The sequence below is a fragment of the Vombatus ursinus genome, unplaced genomic scaffold (assembly GCF_900497805.2).
Source record: "Vombatus ursinus unplaced genomic scaffold, bare-nosed wombat genome assembly UNPS02014791.1, whole genome shotgun sequence".
NCBI classification, from domain to species: Eukaryota; Metazoa; Chordata; class Mammalia; order Diprotodontia; family Vombatidae; genus Vombatus; species Vombatus ursinus.
The window spans coordinates 63,778,629-63,797,210 of NW_020954569.1; the positions used below are offsets into that span (position 1 = coordinate 63,778,629).

General features: G+C 40.1%; 1 protein-coding gene across 2 annotated transcripts in view; it reads right to left on the minus strand.

Annotated features, from left to right (window-relative positions):
* LOXHD1 (lipoxygenase homology domains 1) overlaps positions 1–18,582 on the minus strand; it is a 272,249-nt gene that overhangs the window by 100,265 nt on the left and 153,402 nt on the right. For both annotated transcript variants that reach the window (XM_027869011.1, XM_027869010.1), the window contains one exon: positions 12,121–12,302. In XM_027869011.1, the coding sequence (XP_027724812.1) occupies positions 12,121–12,302 (182 nt within the window). The remainder of the gene's footprint in view (positions 1–12,120; positions 12,303–18,582) is intronic.

An 18,582-nucleotide genomic window follows, 5' to 3' on the forward strand; every position in this document is an offset into this window, starting at 1 on the left:
TCAGATCTTAGCTCTGATGTTTTCTGCTATGTGACCGTGAGCAAAGTACAACCTCTTCGAGTCATTTTTTTCATCTATTAAAAAAAAGAAAATAATACATATAGTACCTACCTCACAGGATTACATGGATCAATTGAGATGACATAAAGTTTTTAAAATCAATTTGTAATTTATCTCATAATGATAAGTCTATGTCTACTATATTTTTCAATAATTTTTTGTTTTCTTATTAGCTAAATTTCCCTTTGAAACATCCCTACTAGGTCAAGAATTTCCAGGAAAATATTGAAAAAAATGTAAAAAAGGGGGGGACGTGGCAGTATTTCACCTTAAACTACACTAAAAAGCAGTCATCATCAAAAATAATTGACTGCCTGAAGAAGAAATGTAGGTACATGAGACCCAGGAGCAAACAAACATAGTAACAGTAAATACAAGGTAAAAACTCATAATCTGGCAAAAATTGCTAGAAAAATTAGAAAGAAACTTGGAAGAATTTTATTTCTGGCCAACATCTCACATCATATACTACAGTAAGCTCAAAATGTATATATGGCTTAGATATAAAAGAACACATCACAAGCAAATTAGAGGAGTAGGAAACTACTATGGTTAGGCCAGGACTTCTTGACCAAACAAGGAAAGAGAAAGCTATAGGAGATAAAATGGACAATTTTGAGTGCATTAAGTTGAAAAAGGTTTGCACAAACAAAATGAATGCAGCTGAAAATCAGAAGGGAAACTGTTAACTGAAAGAAAAAAAAACCTTGGCAACAAGTTTCTCTGATAAAGATCTGATATCCAAAATATATATGGAATGAATTTGAAAAATAACCATTGCCAAATAGACAAATGATCAAAGAATATGAACAAATGACTCTCCAGAGAAGAAAAGTATGCTATCAAAAAATTAAAACAACACTACATTTCTATTTCACTCTTAACATTGGCAAAAATGAAAATATAGAAAAATGACAATTATTGCTGAGGCTGTGGGAGAACAAGAGCACAGAACAATTCACTGTTGGTGGACCGTGATTAGGTCTGATCATTCCTGAAAGAAATTCAGAACTATATGCAAAAAGTCATTAAACTATGAATAAATTTGGACATATACTTCAAGGAGATCAAAGATAGAAAAAACCCACATGTATAAAAATATTCATAGCCACATTTTTATTATAGCAAAGAAATGACTAAGAAAATGCCCATCAATTTGGTAAGGGCTGAACAAATTATGGTATATGGGTGTAATGGAATATTACTTTACCATAAGAAATGAGAAAAAAGGAACAGACTCTGAGACACTTGAGAAGATTTGTATGAAATGATACAGAGTGAATAGAGCAGAACAAGGAAAACAATCTATGAAATAATTATAAAAACTGCAAAAGAAATCAACTTTGAATGACTGATCAGTACAATAACCAACCACAACTACAGGAGATTGTTATGAAACATACTTGCCAGCTGTTGCTGAGACATGGCTGCCTAGAAATGCAGAAAAGACATAGATTTTCTGACATAGACAATGTATGAATTTGTTGTTTTTGTTGTTGCTCTGCTTATTTTTTTTTTATAAGGGAGGAACAGAGTCAGGGCAGAGGAGAAGAGGGCTAATGATGGCGATGTGAAAAAAAGAAGAAAAGAAAAAAGTGTTAATGAAACATTTTTTAAACTGCACAGAGAAAAAGGGAATAAAGCTCAGAGGAGGACAAAGAAAATCAAGACAGCTTTAAAACTAAAGTATAGACTTTATTATGGGCTTAAAATAAGTTTATTTTTGAGATTGATGATTTTATGTGATTTATTATGAGACAGCTTCATATAAAATCCTCTTTTTTCTGTTCTTTGTATATGGAAATATTCACGTTTGTTGATGTTTGAATAACAAATTTTTAAAAATTAAAATCCCAGGGCAGAGGAATTTCCTACCTTGTCTCAATTTAACTAAAGGGAAAAGGGTATATGTTGAGTTTGGCTGCCACATTCAAGGAAGAACAGTGATGTACTAGAACATGTGGTAAAGACGATGACCAGGTTCATGAAGGTTGGGTTCACAAAACCATGCCATTTAAGGATTGGATGAAGGAACCAGGCTGAAGAAGAGAAGATTTAGAGAACGTAAGATAAATGTCTTTAAGCATTTTAAGGACTCTCATATAGAAGAAAAATTAGACTTGTTCATCTTGGCTCCAGAGGGCAGAACTAAGAGAAATAGATGAAAATTGCAGTGACTGATTTTAGCCTGATAGAAGGGGAAAAGTTCTTAACAGTTAAAATGACCTAAAATTGGATGACTCAGGGGATAGTGACTTCCAAATAATTGGAGGAAACCATGGATGACTACCTTCAACTACCTGTTGAAGATTTTAGAATCTCAGAGTTATAATGGACCTCAGAGTCTTTCTAGCTTAATTTGGTACTGAACAAGAATCCCCTCTGTAACATACCTGACAAGTATCTAGCCTTTTCTTGAAAGCTTTAGTGTACAGAAATCCATTACCATTTTTGAAGAGGGCATTCTTGTTCTTCAAATTTCCCTTATTGATTACAATGCTTATTGCATTGTAGTCTAAAAATTGTGTTTAATATTTCTTCTTTTAAGCATTTGCTTATGACTACTTTATGTCCCAGATTTGGTCAGTTTTTTTAAAGGTGCCATGAAAAACAGGAAAATAGATATACTCCTTATGATGTACATTCATTAATTACCAAGTCTACCGTATCTGATTTTTTCTAAAATTATCTTCAGGTCCTTCACTTCTTGTTTATCCTTCTACTAGATTTGTCTAGGACTGCAAAAGTCAAAATGAAGTCCCTAATAATTTTTTACTGCCTAGTTCTCCATAGCATTGAGTAACTATCCTTTTAAATATTAAATGTCATATCATTTTGTGCATATGTATTTAGTACTGATATTGTTTCCTTATGTGTGGTTTCATCTACTTTCCCTTCATCTCTTTTAATTCTTTCTGTTTTTACTGTTACTTTGTCTGAGATCATGATTGTCATCCCTCCTTTTTTATTTCTCTGAGGTTTAATAGATTCTACTCCAACTCCTCATTTAGACTCTGGGAACTTCATGTTTTAAATGTTTCTTCTAAACAACATATTGTTAGGTTTTGCTTTTTGCCGTATTCTGCCACCCTTCTCTATTATTGGTGAGTTAATGCCATTTACATTCAAGATTATTACTGCTAGGTTTGATTTCCCCTCTATTATATCTTATTATAGTGTTTTATGTCTTTGCCTTATATCCCCTTCCCACGTAAAATCCCATTTACAAGGTAGACAAAGGTGGGGAAAGAAAGAGACAGAAATCAAATTAATAATCTATAGCTGTTACCGAAATCTCTCCCTCTGAGGTCACTTCTCAATCTGAGATTCTATGATTATGTTTTTCCACATCTTTCTCACCATAAAGGGAACCAGTATTGGGAAAGAACAGTGCATCCCTAACATCCTAGATGTGGTAGAGGAAGTACTATCTTACCTCATTATCCCAAGAGGGGTCTGTAATGCTAGGGTAGACAGAGAGGGGGAAAGAGAGGAAGGAAAGATTCAGTGATAGCTATAGGCATTGATTCCTTCCATCTGGAGCATTCTCTCTCTCTCTCCTCTCTCTCTCTCTCTCTTTGCTTTTTGGTGAGGCAGTAGGGGTTAAGTGACTTGCCCAGGGTCACACAGCTAGTAAGTGTTAAGTGTCTGAGGCTGGATTTGAACTCAGGTCCTCCTGACTCCAAGGCCAGAGCTCTATTCACTGCGCCACCTAGCTGCCCCTCTCTCTCTCTTTTTTACATCCACATTAGTGAAACTGATCTCAATCTTCCTTGCATATGCCATGTTTCCAATTTTAAGCCTTTGCTTATGTCATTCAACAAGCTTCAAGCCTGATTCTCCTCCTCCTTCTCTGTCTCTCTCTCTGTCTCCCTCTCTCTCTACACACACACACACACACACACACACACTCACTAACTCTTTGTGTATTTACTCTGTACTACTTGGTAATTTCTGTGCTCTCTTGTTTATTCGTGGTTTCATTTACTGCTCCTGCCTGCTCCCTTGAGGGCAGAGATTGTGTTTTCTACATTCTGTAGCACAGTGCTGAGGTGCTCAATAAATATTACTTGTTTTATAACTTCAGAGCTTTCCTTAATAGAGCATCAAGACAATGCAATTCAATGAGCATTTATTGACACCTGTTATGCATCTTGCAGTTTGGCACAGTGGATAGAGTGCTGGCCCTGGAGTCAGGAAGACTTGAGTTCAAATCCAGCCTTAGGCACTTACTATCTGTGTGACCCTGGGCAAGACACTTCACCCTGTTTGCCTCAGTTTCCTCATCTGTAAAATGAGTTGGAGAAGGAAATGCCAAATCTCTCCAGTATATTTACCAAGAAAGCCCCAATGGAGTCATGAAGAGTCAGAAACAACTGAAAAATGACTGAAACATGCATCTGGCACTATGCTAGACACTGAGCATGCAAAGAGCAAAATGACGTCTCTGCCTTCAAGGAAATTACATTCTACTAGGGGAAGCAACATGTGCACAGATAACTACAAAATAAATACAAAATTATGGGGGGATGGGGATACTGACAACTAAGGAGAATCAGGAAAAGCCTCATGCAGGCAATAACAATTAAACCAAGTCTTCAAAAGTGCATGGGATTCCAGAGCAAAAGATGAGAAGAGACCACTCTAGGCATGGAAGACAGCAGGTGCAAGGGATGGAAACAGTATCCTGTTGGATGGGATGTTGTAGGTACAGTACAGAAAGGAGGTCAATAGATGAGTGATAAAGCGAAGAGAAACAATATGAAACCAGTCAGGAGAGATAGGTTGGAAGCAGATTGTGAAGGACTTGAAATGCCAAGCAGAGAAGTATATATTTTATCCCAGGAACAATAGGGAGCCACTCATGTTTCTTGACAAGGAGAGTGGCATTGTTAGATCTATGTTTTAGGAATATCAGTTTGGCAACTATGGATACTAAATTAGATAGGGAAAAAACTAGAACTAGAAAGATCAATTAGAAGGTTATTGCAATAGTTTAGATGAGAGAGGATGAAAGCCTGGCCCAGGATGGTGGCCATATGAGTAGAGAAAGGGATGAATGTGGGAGATCTCATGGAGAGATAATTGGCCAGCCTTGGCAGCTGAGTGGACGTGGGAGATTAGAGAAAAGACTTAAAATGCTCTCCCTCACTTCCCACTGCTCATCTACATTCTACCCACACTTACTCCATGACGCATTCCTGGACCGCTCCACCCCATATTGATCCCTGCTGCCTCTCGACTCCTATAACATTTAATGAATGGTACAGTTTCTGCAAGTCTCTGAATTTCAGGCTTTCAGAAACTGCCAGCAAGATGACCTAATCATGCTCATATGCATATCTTGAATGCAGAGCCACTTAATGAATGAATGTTTTTTGATTGATTCATTCATCAAACATGAAACCTCGGTAACCTTGGACAAGAGCGATGGCTCTAAATGAATTCAAGCATCATCTCATTGGTGGCAGCCCCATCTTAGTCACCCGGCTGCAAACCTTACAAATATTAGGACTCAAGAAGGAGTCAGCATGGGGTAGGGAAGAAAAGTAAAAAAAGAGTGAGGAAACCTGGGCTCTGGTCAGAGACAACAGAGCACAATGGAAAGAGTGCTGGATTTGAAATCAGAGGTACTAGGCTTAAATCCCAGCTCTTACCACCTGTGTGACTTTGGATAACTCATTAAACTCTCTGAGTTTTCTCATTTGTGAAATACAGACTGGTGGACCTCTGAGGTTCCTTCCAGCTCTAAATCTGTGACCCTATTTACTCTCTCTTTTGAAGTGCGTGCACACGTACACACACACACACACACACACGCACTCACACATGCCCCTTCTACTACTAATGTGACCCATGGACCAGTCATTGTACCGCTCAAGGTTTCCATTTCCTCATCTGTAAAATTTTGTTATTTGTTGTTGTTATTGTTCAATCATGTCCTACTTTCCATGACCCCATTTGGAGTTTTCTTGACAAAGATAATAGAGAGGTTTGCCAGTTCCTTCCCCAGCTCATTTGATAGATGAGGAAACTGAGGCCAACAGTTAAGTGATTTGCCCAGGGTCACACAGCTCGTAAGTGTTTGAGGCAGGATTTGAACTTGGGTCTTCCTGACTCCAGGCCCAGCTCTCTGTCTACTGTGCTATCTAGCTGCTCATCTGCGAAGTGAGGAATAATAAATAATACCTACCCTTCCCCAGGGGAGGTGGTTGAATAAAATGATCCTGAGGTCGCTTCTAGTTCTAAGATTTATGATTTTACATGTTTTTTTTTAAACCAAAATGCCACCTTATTTATAGTGTTTAGTCCCTGGTTTATGGTGTGCTCTTTGTACGTCTTTATCAGGTCTGCCATAAGAAATGGGAAGTCAAGGCCGGAGTTGTTTTCGACCTTGTCTTATAGATCTGATAGCTGATCATTCAGCTTAAGTTGTGAGCATTTCCAGAGCATAAAACGCTCCTTTTGTAAATAAAATGCTGGTGCAGTGAAGGCTACATTCTAACCTCTGGAATTCTCTATTGCCTGGCATTTTTTTATTAGTACAGTGATAAAGCTATGTCTCTAATGACCATCTTGAGTCACTGTTAAGTTGTTGAAGATCTTTCTGAATCATCAAATAAATAAGCAATTATGGTAAGTTTAGATTTAGTATGAAGAATAGGGTGGCATGTTCTGTTATACCTGATATATTTTTAAAAATCTGTGATCCATGGCTATTAGGTATAGGAGCTCTAATAACCAGAATTTTGAATTAATCATCACCCTAGATTATCCCAGTATACTGGCTAACAGAGAGTTTATTGTCCAACAGAGAGTTTATTGTCCTTGTCCTTGTCCACTGGCTGATTTTCTTTTATCCCAGTCTCATTTCTAGGAGGCTCTAGTCCTATGGACTTGTGTTGATTTTGACCCTGGGTGCCAAATATCCAACTATGTGAGCCATTGAAGACTATAGGCAGCTAGCCAGACCCACTATGTTCTATAAATTTTTCTGTTTCTGTGCTTTTTAATTGTTCTTTCCCCTTAGTTTACTAAGTAAAAGTTCCTTCAAAAAATTTCCACTTTGTCTCAATTGAACTAAGAGGGAAAGGGATTGTCCAGACTGCTATAAAAACAAAGTGGTGAGGCAAATCCCTGGTGATTCAGTAGCAATTTCACACTGCAGATAAATTTGGAATTCTCAGAGGGCAGAGCTATAAGGGTCCTTAGAGACCATCTAGTTCAGCTAAGGGTCAGCTATTAATTAAATCCTCTCATTTCTCATATGAAGAAAGTGAGGCCACCCACAGAGGTGAGGTGTCTCACTAAGGTCATACAGCCAGTCAGCAGCAGAACCAATACTAAATACTAAGGCTCCTCATTCCCAATCTAGTACTCTTCCTGCCATACCACCATTGGCCAATATGTCAAAAGGAATTGGAAAAAGAGGAGGAATAAATATTCTGAGACCAGTCAGTGCTTGCCTAACCATGCCCAAGAGAAACAACATTTTCATTTGGGGCTCCTCAAAATTTACTGAGGCTTCAGTCTCTTCTAGGGCTTATATAAATTTGAAAGGGGAAAAAAAAACATGACAACAGTATCCAGCAGCGGAAATTATAGACGAGTATTAATGGAGTTCTCGGTTGAAGAAAACCTTGGAAATCTGCCAAAGTATGAGTATTCCTCTTGGCCTGCTGATGGTGCCAGGCCTGGATGACTCAAAAGCAATCACCCTTGACTACGCTCTTTTTTAAAAAAAAGAAAAGAACAGTACAACTGAACAGAGAGCGGGGGATCTGGACTCCCTCTGTGGACGATGGGCAATAGCGGTCAAGCCTTTGGCACAGAAATCTACACTGGAAAGGGAGAAGGCTCTCTGTGATTGTGCTTCTTTCCAGAAAAACAGGTGAAAATGTATCCTCTCCCATAATACTACCATTTTTGCTCAAGAACAAACAATAGCTCTCTTCTGCCTTCAGAATAAAGTCTAAATTTAGCTTTGTGTTCAAAGTCCATTATAATCTGGACTCACTCTAATGCTTCAACTATTTCTCCCAACTGTTTTCCCGAGTGAACTCCTCAATTTACTCCAATCGGGCTCTTCAATATTCTTTGCTTATGCTATTCTCCCACCTAGAATGCCTTTGTCTTTCCTTGTTTCCCTGTGTCTATCTGTCCTTCAAAGCCTGGTTCAAATCACACACAACCCCTACAAAGTCTTCCCTGACCAACCTAGCCTAGCTCTCACTGCTTTCTCTCCCACTTCCCAAAGTAAGCCCTTTCATAGGCTGCTCCATTCATTTGGCGCTCACTTGTATTGCCATCTAACTGATTCAGGTATGAACTGTATCTTCCCAATAAATCTGGAAGGTCTGCTTTTCTTTGATCACTCCCCTACCGCAACAGAGCTGGGCATTTAGTTGAGGCTCAACAAATGTATCTTTTAAACTAATGGAAAATAGGTTACCAGGACTGGTGATGCAACTTGACAGATCATTCAAAAATGAATTAAAATCGGGCAGCTAGGTGGCGCAGTGGATAGAGCACCAGCCCTGGAGTAAGGAAGACCTGAGTTCAAATTTGACCTCAGACACATAACACTTACTAGCTTGTGACCCTGGGCAAGTCACTTAATCACATTGCCTAGCCAAAAAAAAAATTTAAATGGTGAGGGGGGAAAAAAACCAGAACCACAAAACCAAGTGTGTGAGGGTATATTCTAGCCCTGGGCAATTACCTGCTGTCCTATCTCAGAGGTACAAGGGCCTCCAATATAAGAACTCCTGAACAAAATGTTCTGAGTGAATGTTAACCTGGTCACTGCACCTAGAGAGCGATTCAGCATCTGGAGACTAGCACAGTAGAATTCAGAGTTAAATTAGAAATTCAGACCATGAGCAAACATGGGCATCTTTGTTCTTGGTATAAGTTCATGACCACCACCTGTGCAGGGGAATTTTCTCAGAAACCCAGCCAAGGCTTATCTCTATGAGAACAGGCCCAAAATTAGCAATGAGATGAGTCAGATTTTCTCCCTACTTCCCTTTCTCCTTCTTTCATTCCTCACCCCCTCACCAACCCAGTTGCAAGGTTCAAAGATCCCAAAGTACAAGCCAGGAAGCAGAGGTGGTAGATCACACCTGGCTTCCTTGCCAATTACCATCCTGGAACTCCTAAGGAGTATGGGAGCATTTCTAACTCACTGCACCAAAGGGGAAAGCTGGGAAGCCTTCTTTGGAGCTGTCACACCACCACCCTGCTCTGTGCAGACCTGGAGGGATGCAGCCCCTCTCCTATTTCCAGCACTCCTGAGGCCTCAGTCCACTATGCAGAATATTTGTTTCTACATTTCATTCAGACATACAGATCTGATACATGTTTTCTCCTTTCTTTTTCCTAGGAGAGATGCTGGTTTGCCAAATAGTCAGTCATTTGGAAAGGTCGTTGCTACCAAATGCAGGAATTGGAATGGATAGAACAGATTGGTCAAGTCTTCTATTTTTAAAACTTCTAGAATTCTGAAAATGAGAAAAGGACCCACATGTTCAAAAATATCTATAGCAGTTCTTTCTGTGGTGTCCAAGAATTGGAAATTGAGGGGATGCCCATCAATTGGGGAATGGCTGAACAGGTTGTGGTATATGAATGTAATGGAATACTATTGTGCTATAAGAAATGATGAGCAGACAGACTTCAGAAAAAGCTGGAAAGACTTGTATGGACTGATACTGAATGAAGTGAGCAGAACCAGGAGAACGTTATACACAGTAACAGCCACATTGTACGATGACTAGTGTTGATAGACTTGCCTCTTCTTAGCATTGCAAGGATATAATACAACTCCAAAAGACTCATGATGGAAAATGCTATCCATATCCAGAGAAAGAACTATGGAGTCTGAATGCAGATCGAAATATACTATTTGCTCTCTTCTTTTGGTTGTTTCTTCTTTCTCACTGTTCCTCCTATTGGTTCTAATTCTTCTTTACAACATGATTAATGTGAAAATATGTTTAATATGAATGTACATGTAGAGCCTATATCAGATTGCATAATGTCTTGGGGTGTGGGAAGGGGAGTGAGGGGGAGAAAATTTGTAACTCAAAATCATATGGAAGTGAATGTTGAAAATTGAAAATAAATGAGTAAATTAATATTTTAAAAAACTTCTAGAATTCACAGAAAGAGCTATCTTTAAAATTACTGCAGAGAATAATCTTCATTCACCAAGCTAATAATGGAGTCTCTTCCCTCACAAAGGATGAGATATGCAGTGATTGGAGGCCAGGTCCTAAACAGGTGATCTTTCCATGAGAGACAGCCCTCCTGAAGCATTACAAGGAGGGTCAGACCCCCACACACATTCCATGTGAGCAGAAACCATGTTCTGCTCCTGGGAGGTTTGTGGACTTCATAGGATCTTAGCACTGGGAGAGAATAATAGGGCTGTTCGGTAATCCTTATGATATTACTATCATAGAACATTTGTCCAGAGCTCCATGTTTTTGTTTTCAAATCACCAAGACAGCACCCAACATAATTGTCACAATAAACTTGTAAAGCAAACAGATCAGGATCATGAACCTCAGTTTTCTGAAAACAGAACTTACCTGAGATATAAAGTGGTCACATATACTGCTGAACACCACACCCCAGGAACAGAAATCTAGATCAAGTTTGGATAATACAATTCTGAGAAGCAGTAATGAACTGGATCTTATATTATAGGGAAATGAAGGTCCAGGAGGCTCAACCCAGATGGATACCAAAACATACTAAAATTACTATTCAATCAGTGAGTCAATCAATCAGCAAGCATTTATTAAGCACTTACTGCATGCCAAGTACTACTCTGTGTGGGTTACACAGGCAAATGGGACAAGTTCAGAATTGTGCCTTAGGAAGATTAACTTGGCAGTAGCATGAAGCACTGATGGGAAAGAGAGACCCACAAGGAGAACATTAAACTAACTGAGGCAGTAGGTAATGAGAACTTGCTTGTGCAGTTGGAAGAAGGCAGACGTGAGAGAAGCTGTAGAGTTAGAGTCAACAGAACTTAGCAACTGATTGGGTCTGGGGAGTCCCTCCTCCCCCTCTCTCATTCTACCCCCTAGCCAATTGTTGCTAAACCCTGCTGATCTGACCACCTTGAGAAATGGGCTCAAAGGTACATGTAAAGAGGTTGGTTAGCCTGAGCAAGCAGTAGTGAAGGAGATTCAGGCCTCCCAGACTCTTCTGATCATTCCCCACTGAACACTCCTCTTACATTTTACAAGGGCAACTTCACTACTCCAGACCATCCATTGAAGTAAAGACAGACCATCACACAACATTCTAACCCACTCTTCTCTCTCCACATCAGCCTTGTGCTCATCCTTCACCGAGAGTGTTCCTGCTTCCTAGAAGCCCTAAATATTTTCTCAGGACTATCATTCCTACCCCAGATGTCACTGCATCCTTAAGAACTATGTAAAAATCTTTTCTAGGAAGGAAGGAGGGAAAGAAAGAAAGGAGGAAGGAAGGGAAGAAGAGAGGAAGGATGGAAAGAATGAAGGAAGGAATGAAGGAAGGAAGGAAGGAAGGAAGGAAGGAAGGAAGGAAGGAAGGAAGGAAGGAAGTAAACAGACATTTATATAATATCTGCTATGTGCTGGGCACTGTACCGAATGCTTAACAAATATTATCTTGTTCATCTTTACAACAACACTGCAAGGTAGGTGTTGCTGTTATTATCCCCATTTTACAGTTGAGGAAACTGAAGCGAGAAAAGGTGAAATGATTTGCCCCAGGTCACACAGCTAGTACATTATCTGAGGCCAAATTTGAACTTGGCTTCCTGACTGTGGGCATGGCACTTGATCCATCGCATCACCCAGCTGCCTAGCAACTCTTCCCCATCCCTGATCTTAAAGACCCCATGTCCTAACACATAGCTAGTCAGTGGTGGAACCAGAATTAGAACTCAGGTCTCCTGAGCCTAGTCTGGTGCTTTCCATTTTGACATGCAGATATCCAAGCCTATGTGTTTCTCACTTTCTATGTGGAACCATGCCCACATCCACATTCTAACTCTACCTCCACGATGAAGCAGGAGACAGAATTTCTCTCAAAAAAAGCCTTCTGCTCCCTCTTGCTGGTGCACAGATACTTCTGTTGGGTGCAGATGGCGTCACAGCCATAGATCACGATGAAGATGCTGGCATCAGTTCCCGCAGCAAAGACGTCACTGGTATAGATGGTTATCTCATAGGGAATATCTAGAGGGCATAGGTCAGAGAGCTCAAGTGAGAAGGTAGTCAGGAGGGTGAAAGACTAGGGAGGGATTTAAAGATGAAGATCCCATGTTAGGCTTGGGCCTGGGGAAACGTGTGTAAAATAGGTGGAGCTTGTCCTCAGTTGTCCTTCCTACTCCAGCCCCTTTTGGGACCTTTTGGAGCCCTGTCATTCAGGGATTGTGAAGCTAGGTAGTAGAGTGAACAGAGTGCCAGGCTTGGAGTCAGAAAGACCTGAGTTCAAAACTGGCCTCAGACCCTAACTGTGTGACCCCGGTCAAGTCACTTACCCTTGTTTGCCTCAGTTTCCTCACCTGTAAAATAAACTGGAGAAGGAATCACTGGCAAAATTACTCTAGTATCTTTGCCCAAAAAAACCCTAAATGGGGTCACGGAGAGTCAGACACGACTGGAAAACAAACTGACTCGTGCTAACCATCAGTTTGACTCTTGCGACATTTGATTCCCAACTTCCCTGTCCAATACCTTGTCTTCTTTCTGTGCCTTTCCAGATGACAAATAGGGGAGAAATTATCTACGGCAATGTGCTAATGGGAGAAGTTCTTGTGGCTCCGTATCATAGGATCATAGCTTTAGAGTTGGATGGAGTCATCCCCTCATTTTACAGATGAGCCTCCCTCCCCCCGAGGATAAGCGATTGCTCAAGTTCACACAGGCCCTGAGCATCAGAGGTAGGGTCTGAGCCCAGGTCTTCTGATACTCAAGTCAGTCTCCTTTCCCCTGCACTTGTGATTAGCACAGTGTCTGGCACGTAGTAGGTGTTTCATAAACGTCGATCGATTGATAGACTTGCCCAGGAAGAGAGTGGCAGAGCTGAGAGCAGGACTTAGGCCCTCTGACTCTTTGTCTAGGGCCCTCTGGGCAGACATTGTTCTGAATTTTTTCCTAAACTTTAGTTTGTGTTAGTCTTGCCAATCCCTGAAAAACACACACACATGTATATGTATACACACACACACACATATACGTATTCATACAGAGAAAGAGAAAGTTTTACAAGGGTGAAGACCTTAGCATTTCTCTTTGCTCCTTCACTGAGCTTAGTGTAGTGCCAGACACACAGGAAGTACTCCAAAACGAATTAATTCAAGTGTGGATTGCAGAAAGAGAACTGGATTTGGAGTCAGAAGACAGAGGTCTGACCTGCTGCTTTCCGTGTGATTCTGGGCAAAATCTCTGAACCTCTTTGATTCTCAATTTCCACATCTATAAAGTAGGGATAATAAATATTGGTCCTATTTGTCTTATGGGGTAGCTGTGAGGAAATTATTTTATAAACTTTAAAGTGATTGAGAAATGTGAATATTAATAATAATATTGCTATTATTACTGTTGTTGTTGAATTGAATGCCTGGCATTGAGTTTAGATGAGTTGTCTCCAAAATGGGGGCTATGTTCTCTAGGAGGAAGGAGGCGTGACTCCAAAGGAGCATGGTGTGTCCATTAGAATTATGTGATCAGCCAATCAGAGGGTGGAGACGTGGCTACATATCACCTTCTTCAAAGATAGCCAGTGGTGCCACTTGTTTCTAAGACAAGCACCTCTACCCTTCACTTGCAGTACTTGCACCAGCAGAGTTCTCCTGACTCTGCCCTACCCCACCACGACCCACACTAGCAGTTATGCAACTGTCATTGGGCAATTCTCCCCTCAAGCATAGGCATCCCCTGTCCTCCAATCACCTCATGGCTGTGGTAGGCATAGCTTTTCAGGACAAGAATCAGTGAGCACAAATCCCACCCTTTGGGGCAGAGTGAGGTGCACAGGACAAGCAGGTATGGATGGTTTGCCTTCTTCACTTCGTATCTCATTACATTCTATTTCCCCCCAAAACTTACTCCTCTTCCAAACTTTCCTATCCTGTCAAGGACACCATCAAATTTCCAGTCATCCAAATTCACAGCCTCAACTCTTCACTCATATTTCACCTCATTTAGCTCACCCATTGACAGATCTTGCTTCTTGTTCTTGCTTCTACCTTCACAACATCCTTCCTAGACATCCCTTTCTGCTCACAAAACTGCAGCCTTGCCACAGGCCCTCCTCATCTCTTTCCTGGACTATTGAAATGGCCTTCTAATTATTCTCTTTGCCTCAAGTTCCTCCCCCCTTCAACCCCCCCCCACAAAGCCACCAGAATGATATTCCTGAAGCAGAGGCCTGGCTGCTACATGCCACCACCCCTTGCCTTTCCCAATTCAATATACTTCAATGGCGCCCTATTATCTCTAGGATCAAATATAAACTACTCTGTCATTTAAGGCCATGCGCCGCCTGGCCCCAAACTACCTTTCCTGACTCATTTCTCCCCTTCTTGCACTCTATAGTCAGCCAAACTGGCTTTTTTGCTGCTCCTCAAACTCATATAAAAACACAACTAAAATATCCAAACATGAATAGGAAATTAAGATATGATACAATCTATTAGGCCCAGCCACATAAAGCAAGGAGCATGGATTTATATTGAAAACTTTCTGCTGTGTTGAAACCAATGACAATGCACATTTTCTTGATGTTTTTGCATTGTGTGTGGTGAATAAATACATGCTAAGAAACATGGATCGTGCTGAAAAGATATTATCTTCACTGATGGGGATGACCTGTTATTTGATTATTGTATTATGTATCTTGATTTTTATTTTTTTAAATTTTATTTATTTTATTCTGAACTTAAGAAATACAGCATATCCATTAACATAGAATAGAAAAAAGATGATTGTATATGAAACTGCAAATCTATTATGTACAACTTGCTATTCTTTTAATTATATAATAATACTTTAAATATATAATTATATAAAATATATATTAATTTAATATTATTTTAATAAATAATAAAATTATCATAGAACTTTAAAGTCCCTTTAAAATAAAGAATTCCTCTGTTTGGCTACTTATGTTGTTGAAATGGATTGAAAAGTTAATTACTAACATTTTATTTATACCCTGGAATACACAATGATTTTTAAAAAATAAATGTTAATGAATCACATTGTTCTAAAAAACAAAAAGGATAATTTGTGCTGTTAAATATAAAACTAAAAATATTATTTATTTCACATTTATCTCATCCTTTCTTAATTTCTATTTTTCTGAATCTTTTATAATATACCTGATATATTTGCATAATAGTACATTAATGCAGTTTAGAAATAAAACTACACAAATACTAGAGGTGCACGCCTAAAAATATTTTCCTGAAGGCATGCACAATGAAATGTTTGGAGACTGCTAACCTGGACAAAAGCCCTTCACTAATCTGCCTATGAATCTGAACTGTGAATAACTCCTGATTTTGAGGTGGAGCTCTCCCAGTTCAATACTGGGAATTTTAAGAAGACTGGAATGGTGGTTCTCAAAGTATGATGTGGGGTGTCTTGAGGGTCCCTTAGACCCGTTCAGGGGTTCAGCAAGATCAAAACTATTTTCATAATATTTTCATAATGATATCAAGATGTTTTAATTTCTATAGGGTAATAGTGATAGATATTATCCACATAAACAAAAGCTCTTTGGGACGGTCCTCAATAATTTTTAAGAGTGTAAAGTAGTCGAAAGACCAAAAAGTTTGAGAGACAGAGACAGAGACAGAGAAACAGAGAGAGACAGAGACAGAGAGACAGAGACACCCTATTCCCTGCCTTCTTTCTTGGAGGCTGAAGCAGCTCCCTAGCTCCTGGGCCTTGAAAAACTGAGTGTTTCTTGTGCCTGGTTTGGCAGATGTGTTAAGAAGAATGAAGGGTAAATGGATTTTTTTAAAATACCAGGCCAGAAGCAGCAATCTTAAAGCACAGACAGTAAAAAGTCCTGTTTTATGAAGTGTGGACTCTCCTAAGGGAGGAAGTCAGAAGCAGATCAATGAAACAAACATTCTAAGGGTTACCTCTGAGAGCCACAAAATTTCCTTCTCCCTTTCTTTTTCTCCCCTGCCCATTCCCTTGGCTCTTAACAAGCAAACTGATTTTCCCATTCTCAAAGGCTACAGTCAGTGTGTCTTTTCTTTTCTGTTCTCCCCAGGGCTTTTACACATTTGTCTGTGTCAATTTGTCTGTCTTACATCATGAGTCTCAGTATTCAGGGCCTAAATTGACTTAGTTTTCTCTATTTGGAACCCAGGCAGGACATTGAACAGATTGAAATTTTTCTAGGTTTAGGTTTGGTCTAGACAATATTTTGATATTCCTGTATTGCTCCATTTCAATACTTTAAAAAATTTATGGGACAGCTGGATGGCACAGTGGATAGAGCATGGGCCTTACACTCAGGAGGTTCAAATCTGGCCTCAGACACATGATACTCACTAGCTTGTGTGACCTCAGGCAAGTCACTTAACTCTGATTGCCTTGCCAAAAAAAAAAAAGGTTATAATGAGAATCATAAACCTGTAGTGTTACAAGGGTGACCTTATAGGTCACCTATTCCAACCCCTTCAGTACTTGAGCTTGAAACTTAAGAGGAGCAGAGTTTGGGAACCTCATCTCTGTGCTTAATACTTAGAATATGCTGCCTGGATTGAGAGGAATTGAGTTACAGGGAAGCTGCCAGGAAAAATCTAGAGCCTCAGGCTCCGCAGTACTTAATAAGGACCCTTTCTGAAGTTTGGGGATGGACTAGAACCCCTTTCTTTTTCCCTTGTGTCCCCCAGAAGCTCTGTGGAGCCCTGATCCCTTATCTGACAAAATAATGTAAAAAGTCATCATTCTCAGAGAGGAAATTTCCAATGCAGACTTGGATGATTAGGTATTGTTAGGAAGAGGAAATGAACCTCTGGTTCCATTAAAAATAGTAATAATTAACTTAGAAACGTGGATTTGGAATTGGAAGGGACCTTAGAAGTCATTGAGTCCAATCCACCTCATTTTGTAGAAAAGGAAACTGAGGCCCAGAGAGGTTAAATGACTTCTCTAAGGTCACAAGGGTAGAAAGTAGAAGAGCCAGAATTTTAACCCAGATCCTCTAATTATGAATCCTGTACTCTATCCACTGGATCAGGTTTCTCCTTCTCCTAGAATACAATCCCGCTTTGGTTTGATTTAGTTTGTCAAATTATCATATGATTCTTACATGCCTTACAAGTGGACACTTAATGTTTCCTGACCGAAGGGAGAAAATGCCAAAGCTTTTCCAGACCAACAGCTCCCCACCCTACACTTCCCTATGTCAAACAAATAAATGGAGTTTATATCCTCTACTCTGCCCTGGTCAGACCACCTCCCCAGCACCACATCTTAAGAAAGGACACTGATAATCCAGGGTGTGTTCACACTGTATAAGAACCAGTTGAAGGAACAGAGGGTGTTCTGCCTGGAAAAAAAGAGAGAAAAAACTTAAGGAGAACATGATAGTTGTCTTCAACTATTTTTGTTTTATTTTGGTTTTTCGGGGAGGCAATCAGGGTTAAGTGACTTGCCCATGGCCTAACCCTAACCTTGGACACTAGGAAAATCTTCCTAACAATGAATTTTCCTAAGTGGGACAGATGTTTCCAGAAGTTGCAGGCAGCCTTGACTCCTTTCTCAGTCACTCCATATATCTGATGCCAAGTCTTCCCATTTCTAACTTCACCACATCCCTCACATGCATCCCTTTCTCCCCATTCACACAGCCACCATTGTGGTGCAGGCCCACACTGCCTTGCCCCTGAACTTCTGCATTGGCCTTCTTCTTGGTCTTCTTGGCTCAGATCTCCCTCACTCCAACCCAGCCTCTATTCAGCTGCCACAGTGACCTTCCTAAAGCACAACAGTGACCACCTCTCTACTCAATAAACTTCCTATTGCCTCCAGGTTCAAGTGAAAAACATCTCTTCTTGGCACTTAAAACCCTTGATAACCTTGTCCTTTCCTATCTTTCTAGTTTTCTTACACTTGAGTCCCCTCTATATGCTTTATGATTCCGCAACATCTGTCTACTTGCCATAAATCACTGAACATTCCATCTCCCAACTGTTTCTTTTTGCTCAGGTATCCCCAGTGCCTAGAATACTCACCCTCTCTACCTCTGCATACCATTTCCCCAAGCATTCTTCAAGAATCGGCTTAAATCTTACCCTTCTTCAAGCCTTTCCCAGTGCCTCCTCCCTACCCCACTCCCCTTAGCGCCTTTCCTCTGAGATTGCCTTCCTCATTAGAATGTGAGCTCTTTGAGGGCAGAGACCCAATTTTGGGGGGTTTTTTTTGCCTTTCTTTGTAAACTCAGCATTTATCACAGTTCCTGTCACACAGTAGGTACTTACTAAATGGT